The sequence below is a fragment of the Macrobrachium nipponense genome, chromosome 45 (genome assembly GCF_015104395.2).
Source record: "Macrobrachium nipponense isolate FS-2020 chromosome 45, ASM1510439v2, whole genome shotgun sequence".
Taxonomy (NCBI): Eukaryota; Metazoa; Arthropoda; class Malacostraca; order Decapoda; family Palaemonidae; genus Macrobrachium; species Macrobrachium nipponense.
The window spans coordinates 37,936,754-37,956,093 of record NC_061105.1 but is presented as its reverse complement, the minus strand read 5'-3'; the positions used below and the strand labels follow the sequence as shown (position 1 = coordinate 37,956,093).

Genomic DNA, 19,340 nt, shown 5'->3' with positions numbered 1-19,340 from the left:
GTGTCATTTACTGATTCACTTTTTAAACCTGAATTCTCCAACGGTCCAGTAGTTTTGGAAGCAAATCTTAACCACTTAGCTTAGCATTCTCGATTTCACAGTCTGTTTGACTGTGTCTGTCTCAGTGTTCAGTCTGTCAGTCTGTTTGTCTGTCCCAGTGCGATTTACATGTAGTACCATTTCTCTCCATTTTACGGAATTCATTTCTGTACCAAATCCCGTAGCAGGATTTATCCAAGCGATTAGCATTACAAAGGAATGATCGGGGAGGGAGGTCTGAACTCTGTAATGACCTAGTGTTGGATAGATTTGTGAGGGGGGGGAGGGGGTTGCAGTTTTCCGGTCCTTGAATGCTTGTTGTGGGGCGGATCCCTACATAAATGCTGTCAATTAGGGGCTCACACTGCTGTGAAACGTCACTATGAAAATGCGGATTGAATCTCGGTTGCCTACTTTTCAAGTTGAACTAAGGTAGCCTATACTGTAGTACTCTTACCAATATTCAGTTGGCAATTGTTATATGACTATAGAATCGTTTTGAGCATCGGTATGGAAGAGCTGTGCAGCAAGCAGAGGCTGCAATGCTGTTTTAAAGCGCTGTGCAGCAAAGGCAAAGTTTCAGGGCCGTTTTTAAAATCACTGTGCAGCAAAGAAGTTCAAATGCGGTTTTAAGTTGCTGTGCAGCAGAGAGGTTCTAGTGCTGTTTTCAAGCCTGTGGAGCTGAGTAATGCTAATGCTGCTTTGAAAGTGCTGTGCAGCAAAGAGAGGGTCTATTGCTTTTTGTAAGTGTTTCGCAGCAGAGAGAAGTTCTAATGCTGTTTTAATAGTTTAACAGCAATATGCAGTTAACCGAAGTTCTATTGCTGTTTTAAAGCATTGGGCAGCAAAGAAAGGTTCTAATGTTTATAATGGTATGCAGCACCGAGAGATTCTATTGCTGTTTTAAAGCACTGTGCAGCAAAGAGAGAGACTAGTGCTGTTTTAAATAGTAGTGCAGCAGAGATGTTGCAGTTCTGTTGTTTCAGTGGCCTTACTTTATTTCCCGTCCTTCTAGAGGATTAAAAAGAATGATTATAGTGACCTCTAGAAAATAAGCTCATCAATTATAGGGCGGGTGGCACTTCCACCACCAAGGTGTCCACAACCCCTTGGCTGTTGTCAGCCTTGGAAACCTTTTTCTTGGGGGAGAGAGAGAGAGAGAGACGGAGAATGTTGCAGCTTATCTGTGATGAGTAGATTTCGGAAACATTTCCTGTTATTTACAAATTGTTGCCATAACAGTATCATAGCGTTATCATAGCGTTATCAAGGTTCGTAATATGGCTTCCTGCATTATGAACAAAGAGAGCATTATTGTCACACACAAGAGTCTTTCAGTGACATTGATAATGAATTGTCCTTTGGTTAAAATATGTCGAGCTTCTGATGATTATTATCTTTTAAGAGGATTATTGCTCGAAGGATCCGTTTCTTCTTCCCTGGGAAAGATGATTACGAGTCGGATTAGTCGTTGGATTGTGTCATGTTAGGAGTTCTGTACTTTATATTTCAACAGAGGACTTATTTATATTTTCAGTTCCAGATCCTCAACAGTTATTCATGTTTCGTTTTGCCACCGGAAGTTTAAAGTAGTTTTCTGTTTGCATTTTCTTTTTGGCGTCATTGTAGGTCTATTTGAACATATTTTTTACTTTCAGATGTAAAACTGTTCGAAGGGGTTTTGCCATCTTCCCTGGCAAAGATTATCCCAAAACATGGACAAAGGCTATCACTGCACAGTTATTTTGGCTTGAGGCTAGACAACCCCAAATTCGAAATTGATTGATTGTATGGCGTTTTTACGTTGCATGGAACCAGTGGTTATTCGGCAACGGGACCAACGGCTGTACGGGACTTCCGAACCACGTGGAGAGTGAACTTCCATCACCAGAAATATACATATCTCACACGTCAATGTAATGCCCGACAATCGAACTCGCGGCCACCGAGGTGGCAAGCCAAGACCTTACCGATCCCGCCACTGAAGTTATAAATTCGAAATTGAAGTTCAGCTCTCATTCCAAAAGGAGATTTTATATTGTGGAGGCTTTCTTAAAGTTACAGTTTCTTCAGACTTTGATCTGCATGAACGTAGGCCTAAGCTAAACCAAAAACAAGAGCTTGATAGATTTCTAAAATTTTAATTTTCCTCCTGTAGGATTAGATATCGTACACTGAAGAAATAAATATGCATACCTGCATGTATGGTTGATTATGTATTTTTCAGTAAATTCAATGTAATTTAGTATCCTTATTTCATCACCAGGCTGCCAAAAAAAAAAAAAAAAAAAAAAAAAAAAAAAAAAAAAAAAACATGGCAGGAGGAAGACTGCAGCATAACCTGAACGAAGCTGTCGACTTCCTCTCAATTACTGGAGGATTTTAGGAGCCATGAAAAGCAGAATTGGAGGGAGAATTCCACAGCTTGGTACTTGCCAAGAGGTTCATGGATTGCCGATTACCAAAGAGCGTGTGGACTATTTAAGAGGAAATTTAAAAGAGATCAATACTACTCCAGGCAAAGCGCCTCAGTGGCGTGATCAATATGGTCTTGGCCCGCCACCTCGGTGGCCGCGAGTTCGGTTCTCGGACATGAAACTGAGGGGTGAGAGATGTGTATTATTGGTGACAGAAGTTCACTCTCGACGTGGTTGGGAAGTCGCGTAAAGCCGTTGGTCCCGTTGCTGAATAATCACTGGTTCCATGCAACGTAAAAGCACCATACAAACAAAATACTCCAGGCAAGGGTAGGTGCGACAAAGAAAGATATCTAGAGTCAACTTACAACCAAAATCTAAATAAAATTAAGAGAGTTCTCATCAAGCACCATACCATTACAGAACTAGAGAGGAGAATGAACAGAACTATGAACACCGAATCTTAATACATCTTAAGTAGTGCTCGGTTCTGCTGTGCTGTCCGTCATATTTGATAGATGGTGAAATGGCACCTCGAGTAAAAAACAAATAAATATTAAGAGTTATATTACTGATAAAAGCATGAATAGGACAAGAGGTAGACAGGATGAGGTCATCTATAAAGAAGTGGTAAAGAGCGGATAAGATAAGAGAACATTTTCCATCCGGTTTGTGTTAATTATGAGTTGGGTATCAAGCAATGTAGGTCTAGTGTATATATACAGAATCACAAGAAATTCATGACTAGAATCAAAAATATATTTGCAGTTACGTGCGTTATTTTGTTTGATTTTGTTTGCCAAATTTACATCTTTTATGGTTATTATTATTAATAGGGGTTAGTTTTTCCAGACCTCTGAGTCTCAAGTAGACTCTTCTCGGGCTGGTTCTTGTATGGTTATAGATTGCCCGGTTATCATCTCTTAAAAATGTTTATTTTTTTTTATATAAAATCATAATCCATCAGCTAATATTTTTAAGCGTATTGTTTATTTTATTTAAAGTTTTTATTTGAATGCTTGGAAACTATTTTGGGTAGTAATGCAGTCCTTGTTACTTAAAGATGAAAAACTTTTTGGACAGAAAATGGGTGATTTGGGAAATTACCCATTGTTGTGTTGACGGTCTGCTTTCAGTTTTTAAAGTCATTTAACAAACACCAAAATATTTTTAAAGAAAACTTTCCATTGCTATCAGTAGTTCTCAGCATGACATTGCATCCTGTGCTTGTTTTTCTTGTATTAACCATCTTCGCTTCATTTACAGGTCAATGAATTGTGAAGTCTAGGCTGACAAGCCAAGCACTGCGGCACTTTCAGCCGTTACAGTTTAAGACAAGTGGTTAAAGGAGCCAGAAAAAGAAAAATGAGAAGTTCATGGACCTTAAGGTGACGATGGGAGAAAAGTCTATAGTTACGCTAAGAATTAATAGTGAAGAGAGGTTGGACAGTAGAACTGAAGAAATTCAGGAACGGAAGGAACGTTACTGGCTAAAAAGTAGGTACAGCTGGTGGTAGAAAGATAAAAAATAGAATATCAAAAATAATAATAATAAAAAAAATAAAAAATAAAATAAAAATAAAAAATAAAAATAGCTATAAAACACTCTTAGCAATGCCTACAGTACACCATGTTAGGTGCACTAGCCCACTGAAAGATTCACGAAAGGGAGTGCAAAGGCTGACACGATTGTGCTTGGTTTTTACTGACTATAAATAATAATGCCATCAATCATTTTAAACAGGTGGGTGTCCCTGCTGATATTTATGAAGTAAAAAATTTTTTTACTGTTCATTACCTGCATGTAAATTGGATTTTGAACTTAGCATTTTTCATTGTAATTCCAGGATTTCTCTTTTTCAGATGCACAGAATATTCATCAAGTTCTCCACGTGAAGTCAGACAAATTCTGGCACCCTTACTACCATACATGTGTGCTTCCAAGAAAATTCCTCTCTATATGACACGAAACAATATGTTAAATTCATACAAGCACTCAAAATAGAGGGACTACTGAAACTTCATCATACAAGTTCTTAATCCAGTGCCATACAGGTATGTAATGTTTAGATATTACCAATAACTTTAACTTCCCAAAGTAACATAGTTCATTTGTTGTGTGTGTGTCAGTTGGCAAGATTTTTGTGGCAACTATTGAAATATTTCTTCCAAGAAGATATTTTCTTACAAAGTTGGTTTTTAGTAGTATACTATACAACAAAAACAGCAAAATTTCATCACCAAAACTGGAAAATAGTAGATGACAGTAAATGTACAGTCATCAGTTAGTTGTTGACTGGAGTCATGGCTAAAAAAAAACAGGAAAACCTTTTAATAATTAGTAAAATAATAACCTAACGTCAAAAGTTACTTAGCTTGATATTGTATATAGCGTACAGGTTATGGTGATAATATTAAATAATGGAGATGAATAAATTAAAAAATTTTTTTAAAGAATCTACTACAGAAGCCCTTAATCTGTGCTATTGCAGTTTAATAAAAAGAAAGCATCTAAAAATATTGTCAAAAGCCCAACTTAAAACCCTCCTTTTTAAAAGCTCCAGCTCCCAGCCTGACGAAAGAATGCAGACCAATTACACCAAAACTTATACACTGCAACTGCAGTCAGTATATATTTACTTGAATCAAAGTAAAAAATTCTTTATGTACTGTTGATAGAACACCATGCATCAGTGAGAGACATGGCAAACAAAATGTGGTACTATAGTCAAGGCTACCATGTTAGAGCCAAAGAATGTTCTTTCTGCTGTTTATATATGCATTTATACTTTAATCATATGGAAAAGACTAGAAAACAGAATGAGCATCTATATTTGAGAAGCAAATGAAATCCCCCACACCTATTGTGTATTGGATTGTTATTGAATATTACCATCATAGCATCCCCCTCTTCTGTGGAACTCCTCCAGTTATAAGCTATTTCCAGCCCATTTGCTCTGCCTTTTACAGGAACTTTTGTCTCTGAAGGAGAGAGGTACTTTCTACAAATTTGTTTTAGGTACTGAATGCTTTTGGGTATGACCCTTTGGCATTTGATTTTTCATCCAATCCTTTTGGTCTGGTCCCACCTAGATATCAAAGTTAGTTATTCAATTTTACTCAATTTTCAGCTTTAATTAAAAAAAAAAAAAAAAAAAGTCTTCCAGGGTTAGCGGTTGGTTTAAACAACTTTATAGGTCATGATCCATGGTCTATCCATATCCTGAGTCCAAAACCCTTATGATCACTTCTTAGGTTCTTCTCCTGTTCATTTGTTCATCTGCTTTTTGCATTGTTTTCTCTTCTGTCCTGGATGTGATCTGTAGAGGATTCCAGGATTCTGCTGACAGGATTCCAATGATTGATTCCATTCTGTACTTGCTCAGGTAGCAATATCCAGATGAAATCATGAAATGTGTTACCCTGACCAGGTCACAAGTAATTTATTTAATCTAGGCACCTACTATTCCATGCTGATGTGGGTAAGTGATATCTGGTCTTTTTAACAGCTGGCTTGCATTGCCTGTTTGTGACTAATACTTACTAGAAACCTTTTCTTGTTACCAAGCAACTCCCTGTTGTTGCCAAAAAAGTCATGCTGTCTCTTCATCCTACCCAATTTCTCTAAGTACCAATAATTTCATGGTACTTGTCTTAGTCCATGCTAACATTACTGTTGGATCTGTCGATAGTCCCTTAAAGACCTTGGTAGTTGCTGACATCTTTAGCCACTGACCAATTCCTGTCATTTGTTATCAATTGCTTCTCCATTCTGGAAATTAGAGTTAACCACCAGAGGAAACTAAAGCATTTGCCCATAAAAGCTAATCAAATACTGAGAAAGGCAGCACTGTTTTCTCTCACTACACAGCAATGTGACACTCAGACCTGGTGTCATTCCCTTTCCCTCTTGCACAAGTCTGCTTCAACTTTGTTTCTAAGAAACTGGAAGTAAAATGTATTTAAAATGATACACTACAATCATGAAGATATACAGTACAGGGTAATTATAGTTAACATAGCAAATTTGTAATTATAGAATTATATGCCAGTCAGGTGTATCGAGATCACACCAGCATAGCATCCACTCAAATACCTTGCCAACTTGTATTTTAGTTACATACCTGCGAATCAGGACTCTGTGGCTGAAAAGCTTAAACAAAATGGGTTTGTAATTTATGTTACATAAAGGTTTGTATGAAACAATTGTCATACATTTAGATAATTTATTTCTTCATAATGATTACAGTTATAAAATGCCAACTTTAAGTGCAATCATTTATTATATATCTCTTGTAAGGCCCCACAAGTTCATACATTTACATAATATATTTTGAGTGAATTGATTGCCCATATACCTGAATTCTATGTACATGGGTGTTTGGCTTTCATATCTTAAAAGCATAAAAAGTCTTGAAAAAAACTTTCAAGTACATGATGTACTTAATTTGTTCATCCTTTCTAACAACAGCACCGAGGGATGTAAAAACTGCTAAAGTATCGTGCTATCTTGATACTGGGCATACATTTCTATTTTCAAAACTTTTTGTGCCTTATATTTTTAAATTCAGTTTGTTTATATATTTCATGAATAAATTTGCATAACTAATACCACTATGCTTGGTCCAAGACAGTAGGCAGTATTGATGTCCAGCACAATTAAGTGCTGCTCAAGTAGTTTTACCACAGCAAGTTGCAGCTCTTGAAAAGACAGCAAAGGGGCAGAGTGTGTCATTAGCTACTGAGGCTGTGGCAGAATCTCAGTTGGCTAACATTTGGGAAAAAAAACTATTGATTATCCCCCCTTGAATACAAAGATGAAGTAATTAAGGGATCTATAAACATAAAGGTTGAAGTTAAGATATTAAATCCACTAATAGAACTACATTCTTCGTGTTTTCTGCAGTGGCTTTCTTTTTCACCAGGAATATCAAAGTACAAAAGGAGGAAAAAAGGAATTTCTCAAAATTAATAACGGTCTGCAAATTAAAACCAGGAAGCAGAGGGAGAAGGGGTTGGCAATGTGCTCCTCCAGTATATAAAAGCTTTAGGCTGCAAGGATGTACAGTACAAAGATTCAAAACTGTGAGTCAAATGATATAAGATATACAAAAAATTACTGAGAAATATGACAAAAGAAAGAATAGATTGTACTGATTATACTTAATATTCAATGAGCATCAAACCCCTTGCCATTGTTTCAAAAGCAGAAATAATGTGATGCACAGAGTTATGGAAAACCTAAAAATAAAGACCAGGATAGTACAAGAGGGAATGGATGTATTGTAGTCATTAGCATGACTTTACACACCAAGAAAAAGGTAAGTTTCTAGAAGTTGTGGAAGAGGAGAGTAAAAAAAAAAAAAAAAGAGAAAAAAAAAAACTATGAAATAGCTACAGTACTTGAACAAAAATCTTGATACAACATAACCAAGGAAAAGGAATAATGGCTAGACCAAGCACCAAAGTGTCATGTCAGGAAAATTTTAATGTAATTTTGAACTGAAACTTAGACTCCTTACACCTGTTATTAAACACTGCATAAATAACTGTTGACCAAGCACACTGGCATTGGTAAAATAGGTGGTTTGAAATTCATATGAATAGACTTTACAGTATGAAACGCAACAATGACTTTGAAATTAAGGAACTTCACCATTGTACCATCTGGACAAAATTCAGCTTGAAGAGAAGATATAAATTGTTCATTATCTAAAGCCAAAAGCACATAAAAAACTTTACATTTTAGATCTTAACTTTTGTAGAAAATAGGGGCCGTTAATATAAAAATATAAGTAGTATGTACATAAAAGATGACGAAAACTTATGTACATAATTCTATTTAAAGGTTTTCCATAACTTTGCTATAATATTGCAGTATTAAATTACTATATTCCATATTATAAAACCTAAAAAGATCCACAATGAGATTTGATAAAATCAAAACTTTGCATAAAAGGTTTCCTCTTAAACTAGAAAAAATATCTTGGAACAGTTTATCAGAACTCGGGGAAAATGAAAAAAAAAATCCTTTGAATCCTATTTTTTCTGTGAAGGTACACATGGAATGGACAGTTTTTGCATCCTTGAGTTAAGCTAACAGACAGAGATATACTGTGTTACACAGTGATACAGATTTACAGAACACATAGGATTACAAAACTTTTTGAAAAGATGCATGAAGTAGAACAATGAGATTTTCTTACACTGTCACATAACTCCAGATACAAAATTCAGATAATGTGTAACTATAAAAATAAACATTTATCAAGAAAAGGCAACTGCTAACCTCAGATAAGTTATTATGGAATGACTGGAAATATCACAGTTACTGGAAACAATTTCCAATAACAATTCAGAAAAGTGAATACTACTACATATAACTTTAATAAAATACATAAATAGAGCCTATAATAAAACAATGAGACCAATTAATGATTCATAAATAATAAAAGTAAATATGTAAAAACATTACTCAAGCCATATATTTTGTGACCAAAATAATTCAAGAAGCAACATTTATATATAACTATATAAAACATCTATTGTGGAAATACTGAATAAAGGGTTACTTTATAATTCACTTGAAATATATTAAATCACATAGAAACATCCATATAAATCGTTGTATGCAACAAGTCACTTACGAAACCTTTTCATATGTCTTATAATATTGCAGGTTAAAGCAACAGCTTCCTAATTGGGAAGTCTAATGCTTTAGACATCATAGGTTGATGCAGATACGTTTCCACCAGTTCCAGTCCAGTTGGTGTGGTGGAATTTGCCTGGTGCGTCAGCTAGCTCGTAGGTGTGAGCACCGAAGTAATCGCGTTGAGCCTGCAATATTCACAGAGGTAAGTAGAATACATTCAACCTTAGCATTGATAACCAGAAGCAGCATGATGCAAAATAACCCTTACTATGTTTCACTTGAAATCTATAGTTCTCTATGTACAATATTCAAGACAAAACATTACAGTTTTCTAATAAGATATGTCATTCTTATACAACTGTTATTAATGCAGTATTACTGTTCTCTCTCTCTCTCTCATACAGTATGGCATACTAAAGTGGCAATACAGTACAGTATATTTAATTTAGTATAGTATAGTTTGCCAAAGCATAAAACTGACAAAATCACAAATACAGATTAATGTAAATCAAGGATTTCAAAGAGTATTCTTAAGAGCAAGCAGGAATAGGCCAATAAAACTTTGGTCAATAAAAATTGATAATGAGGTAATTCCTCATTATCAACTGATGGTTAGGAGGAGTATAAAGGGAAACTACCACTAGCCTGTTTTCACCAAGCACTTTTCTCTTCAGTATCAGGGACTAAGTACGTAGTATAGTTCAGGAGGGATCGTGGAAAAAGAGATTACTTTCTAAAATTTTATTTGTTCTTATAGAGATTGTCTCTCATCTACCTAGAAATGTCACTTTGGTAGTCACAATAGTAACCTATTTGGTCTAGCATTGAGGGAAATTCCAAGGAGAAGCATTGCAGCTCAAAGAGTAGAACTATTGAGGTCCCCAGAAACAGACTTTTCTGTATTATGTACAAGGTTACTCTCAAAGGAAACTCCTCAAAAGAAGTTAGCCCACTGGGTGGCAATGATGTCAAGAAATCCAGCCCTTTTCCTCCTGATACCAGCAACATTCTAAACTTCACCTTCTCCTACTCAGATGTTACAACAGTGATGGCAGAATCGGCATGTTTACTTAAAGGTTGAGTCATAATGGTGCTTGTCCAGAAGCTATGCCTCCAAACTCTGCTGTTAAGAAGGCTGTATCTTCCCCAGTAAGAGATTATCTGTCAGTCATCAGTCCATAGACTGATGAATTCAAGTCCAGAATAGTTGTTTTGGCATTCTCCAGCTCATAAAACCACCTCTGGTGCATCAGCAGCAAGGGAAGGTACGAACAAATTTGCATGATTGGTGGACAGCAGGGAACTCCTGACCAGTACATAAAACTTCTCTGGCACATCAGGAGGGGAAGGAATGAACTTGCTTGATAGCTGTACAGCAGGGAACTTCTGATCAAGAGATCTAACCAAATACAGATGAATTTAAGTACAGAAGGGTTGCTTCGGCTTTCTCCCGAACATAACTTCCTCTGGCGCATCAGCAACAAGGGAGGAAGCTTGCTTGATTGCTGGACAGTGGGGAACTTCTGACCAAATTAGGACAAGCCAGCTGGAACCGTGAAAATCTGAACGACGGTCAGGTTCAAGGATCTCCTCAAAGAGTTGATGTGACTAAGTTAGGATGACGTGCCTTAGTTGCCTACCCAAGATCACTACACAATGAGTTCTATGATGTCCTGAAAGTGCTTTTCCAGTTCTACCTGCTAGGTCCTAGTGGAGTGAGACCATCTTGAAGCATTGGGAATTGTCAAGGTATTGAGCACACTTACGTCATCTACCTACAGTATAACACCTGTAGTTGAGAATCCCCATCACTGACCGTACAATAGTAAAGGCACTCTCTTTTAGGGACTAGTACTTTCTCTTCCTGCAAGAGACCACAGAAGTCCTGCAGCACACAAGCAACAAGAGAAGTCCTGCAGCACTCAAGAGTAGACTAAAAACAAGAGAAGTCCTACAGCACTTAATAGACAAGAGAACAACTGTGGCATACAAGAGTAGTAAAAAAAAACAAAAGAAGTCCTGCAGCAGAACAACTGCGGCACATGAGTAGTAAAAAAACAAGAGAAGTCCTACAGCACTCAAGAGGCAAGAGGACAACTGCAACACACAAAAGTAGTAAAAAAACAAGAGAAGTCCTGAAGTCCTGCAGTACACAAGTGACAAGGAAAGAAGTCAAGTAAAAAAAACAAGAGAAGTCCTGCAGCACTCAAGAGACAGAGAACAACTGCAGCACACAAATAGTTTAAAAAAACAAGATAAGGCTTGCGCCACACAAGCGACAAGAGAACAACCGTGGCACACGAGAATTAAGAGACAAGAGAATAACTGTGACACTCAAGAGAAGTCCTGCTGCACACAAGCAACGTCAAAAAACAAGAGAAGTCCTGCAGCACTCAAGAGACAAAAGTAGTAATGTGGTACACAAGAGTACCTCTTACACTTCTTCACTGATCTGTTGCTTATTTATGCCACAACTCTCCGTTGCTTATTTGTGCCCCAACTCTCCTTTAGAGGTGCTGAAAATCTTAGTAGACATCTATCAGCAGAACCCCTGGTTGATAATACAGGTACCCTGCTTCAGGAAACATGACTGCTACTAAATGCTGAACAGCCCTATACTCCTTTGCCAGTAAGCAACAGCAAATGAGGGTCCTCTCCAGTTAGCCAAGGCTGAGTGTGGTTGAGGAATCCTACTAAAGATGGGCTTCCCAGAATACAAAAGAAAGGCTCTGATGAAGCTCATGCATGTGCAGGGGTCTCTCACCTGGGAAGAGCCTAGCACACATACCTGACTCACCACTTGACTAGAGCTCTTGTCTAGTGGCGAGTCAGATGTGCATGCTTGGATCTCCCTGAGTGAGAGACACCTACACATGCTTGTGCTTCATCACTAAGTCCTCCTGGTATCCTAGGAAACCCATCTTTAGTAGCATTCCTCATCCACTCAACCTTGGTTAAGTTGGAAGGGTCCTCATTTACTGTTGCTCACTGGCTAAGGAGCTCAGCGTTATTTAGCCTCAAGTAGCAGTCATCCTTCCATTGTGAGATGTAGCCATGAAATCAACCAAGGCTGCTGTTCATCGATGATGGTGGCAAAGTAGTGCTAAAGAGCCTCTGAAAACAGAAGATGCACTAAGATTTGAATCTCCAAAGAAGGAACAATCATGTCTACAATAAAAGAAGTCAAGAAGAGCAAGATCTCATTGGGTGAAGCAAGGACTCCCCCTACAGCAGTGGCCAATTTCCTTAGTATATTACATTGCTTGAATCAGTCAACAACTATCCTACATTGCTTGGATCAGTCAACAATTTACCCTACAATTTATCCTCCAGTTTTTCAAACCAGTGTTAAGACTTTAAACTGGGAAATTCTTAAAAGGAGAAACAATACAGATTCCATTAAAATTTATCAATACGTACTTTTAAAGTGAAAAAATATCCTGTGAACAACTAACCTGAATTAGGTTGGCAGGGAGTGTAGCCGATCGATAGCCATCATAGAAGGACAGAGCAGATGACAGAGCTGGAGTTGGAATGCCCAATAGCACTCCTTGGGCTACAACCTGTCTCCATCCAGTCTGGCATTTGCCAACAGCGTCTTTGAAGAAATCATCCAAGAGAAGATTTGTCAACTGTGGGTTGTTGTCAAAAGCATCTTTAATTTTGCCCAGGAATACACTGCCAACAAGAAAAGTATTCATTAGTTGCTGCTGTTGTCATGATCATACAAGAATGTAAATTAATCTCCTACAACAAGATAATGTGTCACCTTTAAAGAATAATAACTTGCACTGTATCAAAGAATTTAGCATATATTTAAATCTTTCAACTTCCAAGCTGAAAACACACAGGAACTTAAAGGTGAAGAAACTTGCTGAAATTCAAGCTGTAATTGTACATAACACTGAAAATCTATAGTCTAGTTCTTGCTGTGTGATATTTTGATTAGCTCTTCTCTAGACAAGTGACAAAGTAAATGCAAAGGTTATCAGGTGCACAAAAAATGAATTTTTAAATTCTTTACATGTGGTGCATGTACAACACAGTAATCTGGATAGTTGCGAACTGAAGTTATTCTGCATCTATTGGTAATAAGGAACACTTAAACCCTATATTCACTTGAGTTTGAAAATAGTGGCAGTCTATTCAGATCATAATGCAGTATTATCCATGCCATGGTTTTCTGGAGCCATGAATTTCATATTCTTTTATAAAACATTTTATGATCTATTTAATGGTTTGTAATTTAAGTACGTACTGCGTAATTTTTTTTTATCAAAGGGAATTCTAATTCGGAAGATTGGTATTATTGTCCTTGTTGTAGTAGATAATTAAATCTCTTTAACCTCTAAAAGGACAAGCAATTCTACATAAATTTATATTACCATTAGAGGTAACATGGCTTGAAAAACTGAAGTCTTTCAAAAGGATCATATGGAATGATCTCCACTGTACTTCGCAGATGGCCAACTGATCTGCTTATTTATTCACACTGACTTATCACACAGAACAAACAGAATCTCCAACTGATCTGCTTATTTGTTCACACTGACTTATCAACACAGATCAAACAGAACAAAGATTCTGCAAGCCACTGAACAAAGTCACAAGTACCATGGCATCTGTTCTCACTCCTGAACTACTATTTTACCAACTGTGCCCTAAGAAACCAAAATAAAAGTATTTTATGAGAAACTGTGTTATTTGCTTAATCAACAACATTTTGTATCCCATTTGTATACTTCATGTATTCTAGTTATTCTAACATAAGCAAATTTCATTTGACTGAAAATAACTGGTACGTACCTCCTGATAATACAGCCACCTCTCCACATCAAGGCAATGCCACCATAATTTAAATTCCATCCAAACTTTGCAGCAGCTTCTCTCAACAACATGAAGCCTTGGGCATAAGACACAATCTTACTGGCATACAATGCCTGCAAATATTGGAATAAGATTAGTACAATTGACACAGAGCACTAGAAAACATAAAAATTATGTTGTTCCTATTACCAGAGAGCTTATAAACTAAAACTCTATGTACACATGAAACAAAATTGCTGCTCCATAAGTTAGGGTAGCTCAATGTTGAAAATTTGCAGAACTCTTTAGCCAATATGTAAGATGACTAGGTCTAAACCATCTAGCTGAGAAACTCCTGCAAAGAAAGCTCAGAATTAGCACTTCTGCTGCTTATTTTAAATCTGTTTTGGTAACTTCATCCACCCCTTTTTTAACACACATTGTGTTAGGCTTCTGAAAAGGCAGTGGTTTGTGTGAAGAACTGCAATTTTTTTTTTTAGTTTAGTTGTGTTCTTATGCATGCTTGATTTTTTTTTTTTTATCTTCTCAATGTAGAAGTCATTGAAGTTGTATGGTGAAGTCTTTGAAGTCACTTAGTGTTATTGATGGAGAGCATCCAGCTATGCACATTTAGTTTTGGTCTTTAGCAAATCTAAGATGGTGCTCATTACCTAAAAACTTATGTATGGAAATTTGTGGCTGAGAAACATGACATTTTTATGATAAGATTTTATGTATACTTACCAAGTAGTTACATAGATACGGTTTTAGAAACTATAGCTATGTAGCTACGTACTTGGTAAGTTGCATACATAAAAATGTTGAGATTATGCTTTTGGACGAAGTTGTAACTTCAACAAACATTTGGTGCTGTGACCCAGAGTTGATAAAACAGAAGGTTATAGTTTACCTGTGAACAAAGCTGATATGCCTTTCACTATAGAAAACTGTGTTTGAAACAAAGTGCACTTCGGTAACGGTAAGGTAAGTGCTGTAAAGAGGCCCTAATTTCATGTATATTTTGTCAAGATTGGGGATTAGTTAGGTAATTAGTTTTAAGAGGTTTAAGTTTTTTGTAGAATATAAGAGGTACGTATTGTAAACACAAATATGGCACCCATGAAAGGATCTTACATTATTTGTGTGGAGTGCATTACAATTGGGTTATTGTGACAGAGTTAAAAAAAAAAAGAGGATATGACAAGGAAGTAGATGAGGAAATAGAAGTATGAAGGACATGGTGAAAAAAGTTTGGTTAAATGTATTGAGTTACGTACTGTGCGTGAAAAAGAAGGGGAGAGGGAGGAAATACGAGCATATCATAGTCTTTTAAGGAGACAGAGAGATCCACCCGAATATATAAAAAATGATCTGACAGTAAAACTCTTAGAAAAGAGAGAAAAGTAGGTAAGTTGTAGAAGTAGGAGATGATAATTTCTAAGGAGATAAGCAAGTAGGGATGGTTACAAAGAGGAAAGAATGTAGGAAAAAGGAAAAATCTATAAAGGAATCAGAAAATGGAGTTGGAGAGAATACTTTTGCTTGACAGAAGTGAATGAAGGGGAAATTTGGTAGAGGAGTTGGATTTGACAAGTACTGGGGGTACTTACAGTATTTGTGTTCCACTGAATGAAGAGGTTGAGAAGGTGGGTGTGGGTGTGACTGTGAATGAGGATGAGTTTAGAGTAAATGGAAGTGCAGTTGGGAAGATTCCCAATGATCTGGATCAGAGGATGACAGTGATGGAAGAAAGTGTGGAAGAGATGTTGAGTATGTTGTCCAGTATTGAGGAGATAGAATCGGCCTCAAGTCCAGAAAGTCTATGGTCCGAGACAAGAATTACAAGAGAGAATGAAAGTGAGCATGGGAGACATAGACCATGGACCCACAGCCAGGGGCTGATTCCTGAGTATGGATGGATTTTGAGAAAGGTTTTCAGTACGAGAAGGGTAAAGACGTTCACCTTCCCTGGTAAGGGGTAATGTGATAAGTTTCTGAAAAGGCAGTGGTTTGTGTGGAGGAATGTAACTTTTCTTGTTAGTGTTTTTGTGTTTTTGAATTGTTTTTGTTATTGTTGTTGTGCTTTAGAGTGGTTAGTTGCTGTAAAAAGTTTTTTTTTCTGTTCTTAGCTTCTCCAGGTATGAACAAGTGGGAACAACTTCTCTCCTTATTCTTTTTGTATGTAGAAGTTATTGAGCTTTTTTTTGTAAACCTGTATTTCTTGCTTGAGTCATCAACCACAGTTTCTCTCTCGATAAGCCCCAACAACCTTAAATAGTAATTAAAATTCCTACCTTTCTAATATTTTCAACAAATTCTTCCCTATCGCCTTCATATTTTGTATCTTCGGGACCAACCAGGATGCCACTGGCTTTTACACGTTCATCCTGCAATGGAATTCTAGAATTAGAACATGGTAAAATTTTTATTTTGCAATTACTTAACAGATAACACTATACGTATAACCTATAAACTGAGATAAAAGTGTGCAAAAAATTATACACTGACTAATATATGGATCTGAATTCAGAAAGTAAGTCATGTTTTAACAAGTCTTAATACAAAAGCTTAATGGCATGGGTGCAGACTGCAACTAAAATCTAATTTTATATATACTCAGCTTTTTATAGCCCTATTGAAAAGTTTATTTGCAATATGAAAAGTACAGTACTTGGAAATTAGACCATAGTAAAATAAAGACTTTAGTTTCATGTAAATCTTGTGCCATACATATTTCCAGCTCTGTAATATCCTATTTTTTACAATCAAAGCTGCCAAAAAACAAAATCTGTCTGTTCAGTGATAAAACATTACTAAGCTCTGAAAACTTTAAGTATTGTGGCTTTAACTAAAGATTTTTTTCAGAGATTAACAGTCAACTTTAATTCCAAAGTACATACAGAATATAAAACAAATATAGAGAGCCTTTCATGTGTTATGATTTCACTTCTACATATGAAAGCAAAATTTAATGATAAAAAATTAAATAAAACATGTGACACATATGCTCATGGAATCTATAGTATTTATGTCTAATCTGCTTTCAAAAATTAAAAGGAAAGAAAAAGACATGGTATCCAGTAGCCACAAAACAGAACAAGACCTCAAAGATGGAGATGTTTTGGACGTGTGAAGAAAAGTGATGGGGAACTTAAGTCTGAAAGTATTGTAGGAGATAAGAAATTAGCAGGATTAAGATTTTGGCCTATATAAAAATCCAGGAAGACATATAAAATGTGTACAGACAAAGACCAAGACCAGGTGGAAATTCAGACAGAGTACAAACATGATGGACAGAATTAGTTTCATGTCTAGTCCGCATACTAAAATATAAGTCATAAGAACATTACTGGTTGAGACAACATCACTGAAAGCTTCATAAGATTTGAATGTACATTAAACTAGGCAGATATTGTTGGATCCAACTTCATATAGTTTTCAATCATTTCATCTACAAACCTTCAAAGATGACAGGCAACGAGCAAACACAGACTCTGCAATGAGGGTGGTTGGCGTGCCATAATCCAGGCCTGAGATGGCAGTCCATTTACCAGTACCTTTCTGTCCGGCAGCATCTCTGATCTTCTCAACCAAGTGGGTCTCTAGGAGCGTGAATATTATTCAAAATTAGGTGTCAGAAAGCAGACAAAATCTGCATTGAACTATGATGTATAAGGAATTGTTTCCCTATCTCTTTTGATATTCTGTACTTCCAATATCTTATCTTACTTCCTGTATTTCCTATATATCTCACATGAGAAGCCATCATGATTATTAGAATCTTATATGAACAATACAAATGCACACTGTTACATTTTCTACAATACAATAAAGATTATCTTGTGATGAATTATTCAGATACATGTGTTAAAACTTGATGCTGTATTATGTTAGTGCTTCAACATATGCAAATCTTTTTTTGTATATCAATGCAAAAGCATCAAATTCAATCAGAAATTTTCTAAAGAAACGTCCTAATCTACTGAAATCTGAAATAATTACCGTCATCATTTAAATACATAAAAAAAATCAGATTTTAAAATTTTACTTACCATCATTATCTTTGAACTTCAAAATGTTGGCAGTGATTTCGATCAGGAAAGAGTCCAACTCTCCTTCATTCCATTCGGAAAACACCTGAAAGATATTAATTATTAGAAAACAATCAAATACTAGTACATACAGTATAAAAAAAACCTGGAAGTGCCAATGACACTGGTCCTTATAACTTATAACTGAAAGGAAATGGCAAAAAGCACATGAAATTATGTTACTCTCTTCATGAATCATCCTTCTTCTTAGCCTGAATTCTTTTCCCAATAAAACAAATTACAGTCACCTAAAAATAGTGCAATTTGCAATCACAGCTATGTACATACTCAATAATTATCTTAGCAAACTAATATATAGTACAGTCATGCCTCTACATACGAAAGTCCTTACGTACGAAAAATCCAGGTTACGAAGGCAAAGACAAAGATTTTTTGCTTCTGTGTACGAAAATAATTCAGGTCGCGAAAGGGTGTACTGTAAAGTCCAAGATTCACACGGGCCGCCGAGATCAATTTTAAAACGCGCGTGCCGCCAACTCAGTAGACTCGCCACCATCCTCCCGCTCTCCCATTGGTTCCTGATGCTAGTTACCGCTGTAAGATCCTGCTCTCCTATTGATCAGCATCTATCCCATCATGCAGCTACGTAAGGGAGTTCCTCGACCATTTCGTTTCGGCAGCATTATCGTACACACGTGGAATTCATTCGTTCACGTAAATTTCGTTTAATGTAAATTCGTGTTAGTGATTTCACTTTCATTGTACTGTAAGTTACTTTATTGAGTTGTGCGTGAACTTAATTACTTACGTTATTAGCCATAGGTCCCAAGAATGTTGCTGAAGTTCACGTAAAAAAGAGGATGCCTGCTATGGAGACGAAGATGGAGATAATCAAGTAGTATGAGGCTGGCATGCGGTTGAGTGTGATCGCTAAGGAATACAGCAGAAATCCATCGACGATAGGCACCGTCCTTAAGCAGAACGAAGCCATCAAAGCAGATACACCTTCCATGGGCGTGACTATTTTTTCCAACAAGAGGAGCCACGTGCATGATGAGATGGAGAGGCTGCTTCTCGTATGGATTAAGGACAAGGAAATCGCTGGCAATACGATAACTGAGACGGCAATCTGCCAGAGGGCCAGCGCCATTTTCGGTGATCTGAGTGCTCAGGCCGAAGACGACACAGGAAAAGGGACATCGAAGGCAACCCCAGACTTCAAGGCTTCTTGGGATTGGTTTGATAAATTTCGTAAACGGACTGGCACCCATTCGGTGGTGCGGCATGGGGAGGCTGCCAGCTCGGACACGAAAGCGGCCCAAGCCTTTGTTAAGACGTTCGACGAGATGACAATCAAGGAAGGCTACAGGTACA

General features: G+C 36.8%; 1 protein-coding gene and 1 long non-coding RNA gene across 5 annotated transcripts in view; one reads left to right on the top strand and one right to left on the bottom strand.

The window, feature by feature from the left end:
* Positions 1–2,350: 2,350 nt before the first annotated feature.
* On the top strand, positions 2,351–5,430 carry LOC135214490 (uncharacterized). The gene is made up of 3 exons (XR_010314378.1): positions 2,351–2,786; positions 3,723–3,953; positions 4,320–5,430. It is a non-coding gene; the product is annotated as an uncharacterized LOC135214490 (long non-coding RNA).
* A 1,238-nt stretch (positions 5,431–6,668) lies between these two features.
* Positions 6,669–19,340, bottom strand: part of LOC135214489 (6-phosphogluconate dehydrogenase, decarboxylating-like) — a 59,265-nt gene continuing 46,593 nt past the window's right edge. For all 4 annotated transcript variants that reach the window (XM_064248856.1, XM_064248853.1, XM_064248852.1 and 1 more), the window contains 6 exons: positions 17,967–18,051; positions 17,374–17,516; positions 16,209–16,301; positions 13,915–14,048; positions 12,564–12,786; positions 6,669–9,293 (listed from right to left, as the gene is read on the bottom strand). In XM_064248856.1, the coding sequence (XP_064104926.1) occupies positions 9,174–9,293; positions 12,564–12,786; positions 13,915–14,048; positions 16,209–16,301; positions 17,374–17,516; positions 17,967–18,051 (798 nt within the window). In that variant the 3' untranslated portion in view covers positions 6,669–9,173. The remainder of the gene's footprint in view (positions 9,294–12,563; positions 12,787–13,914; positions 14,049–16,208; positions 16,302–17,373; positions 17,517–17,966; positions 18,052–19,340) is intronic.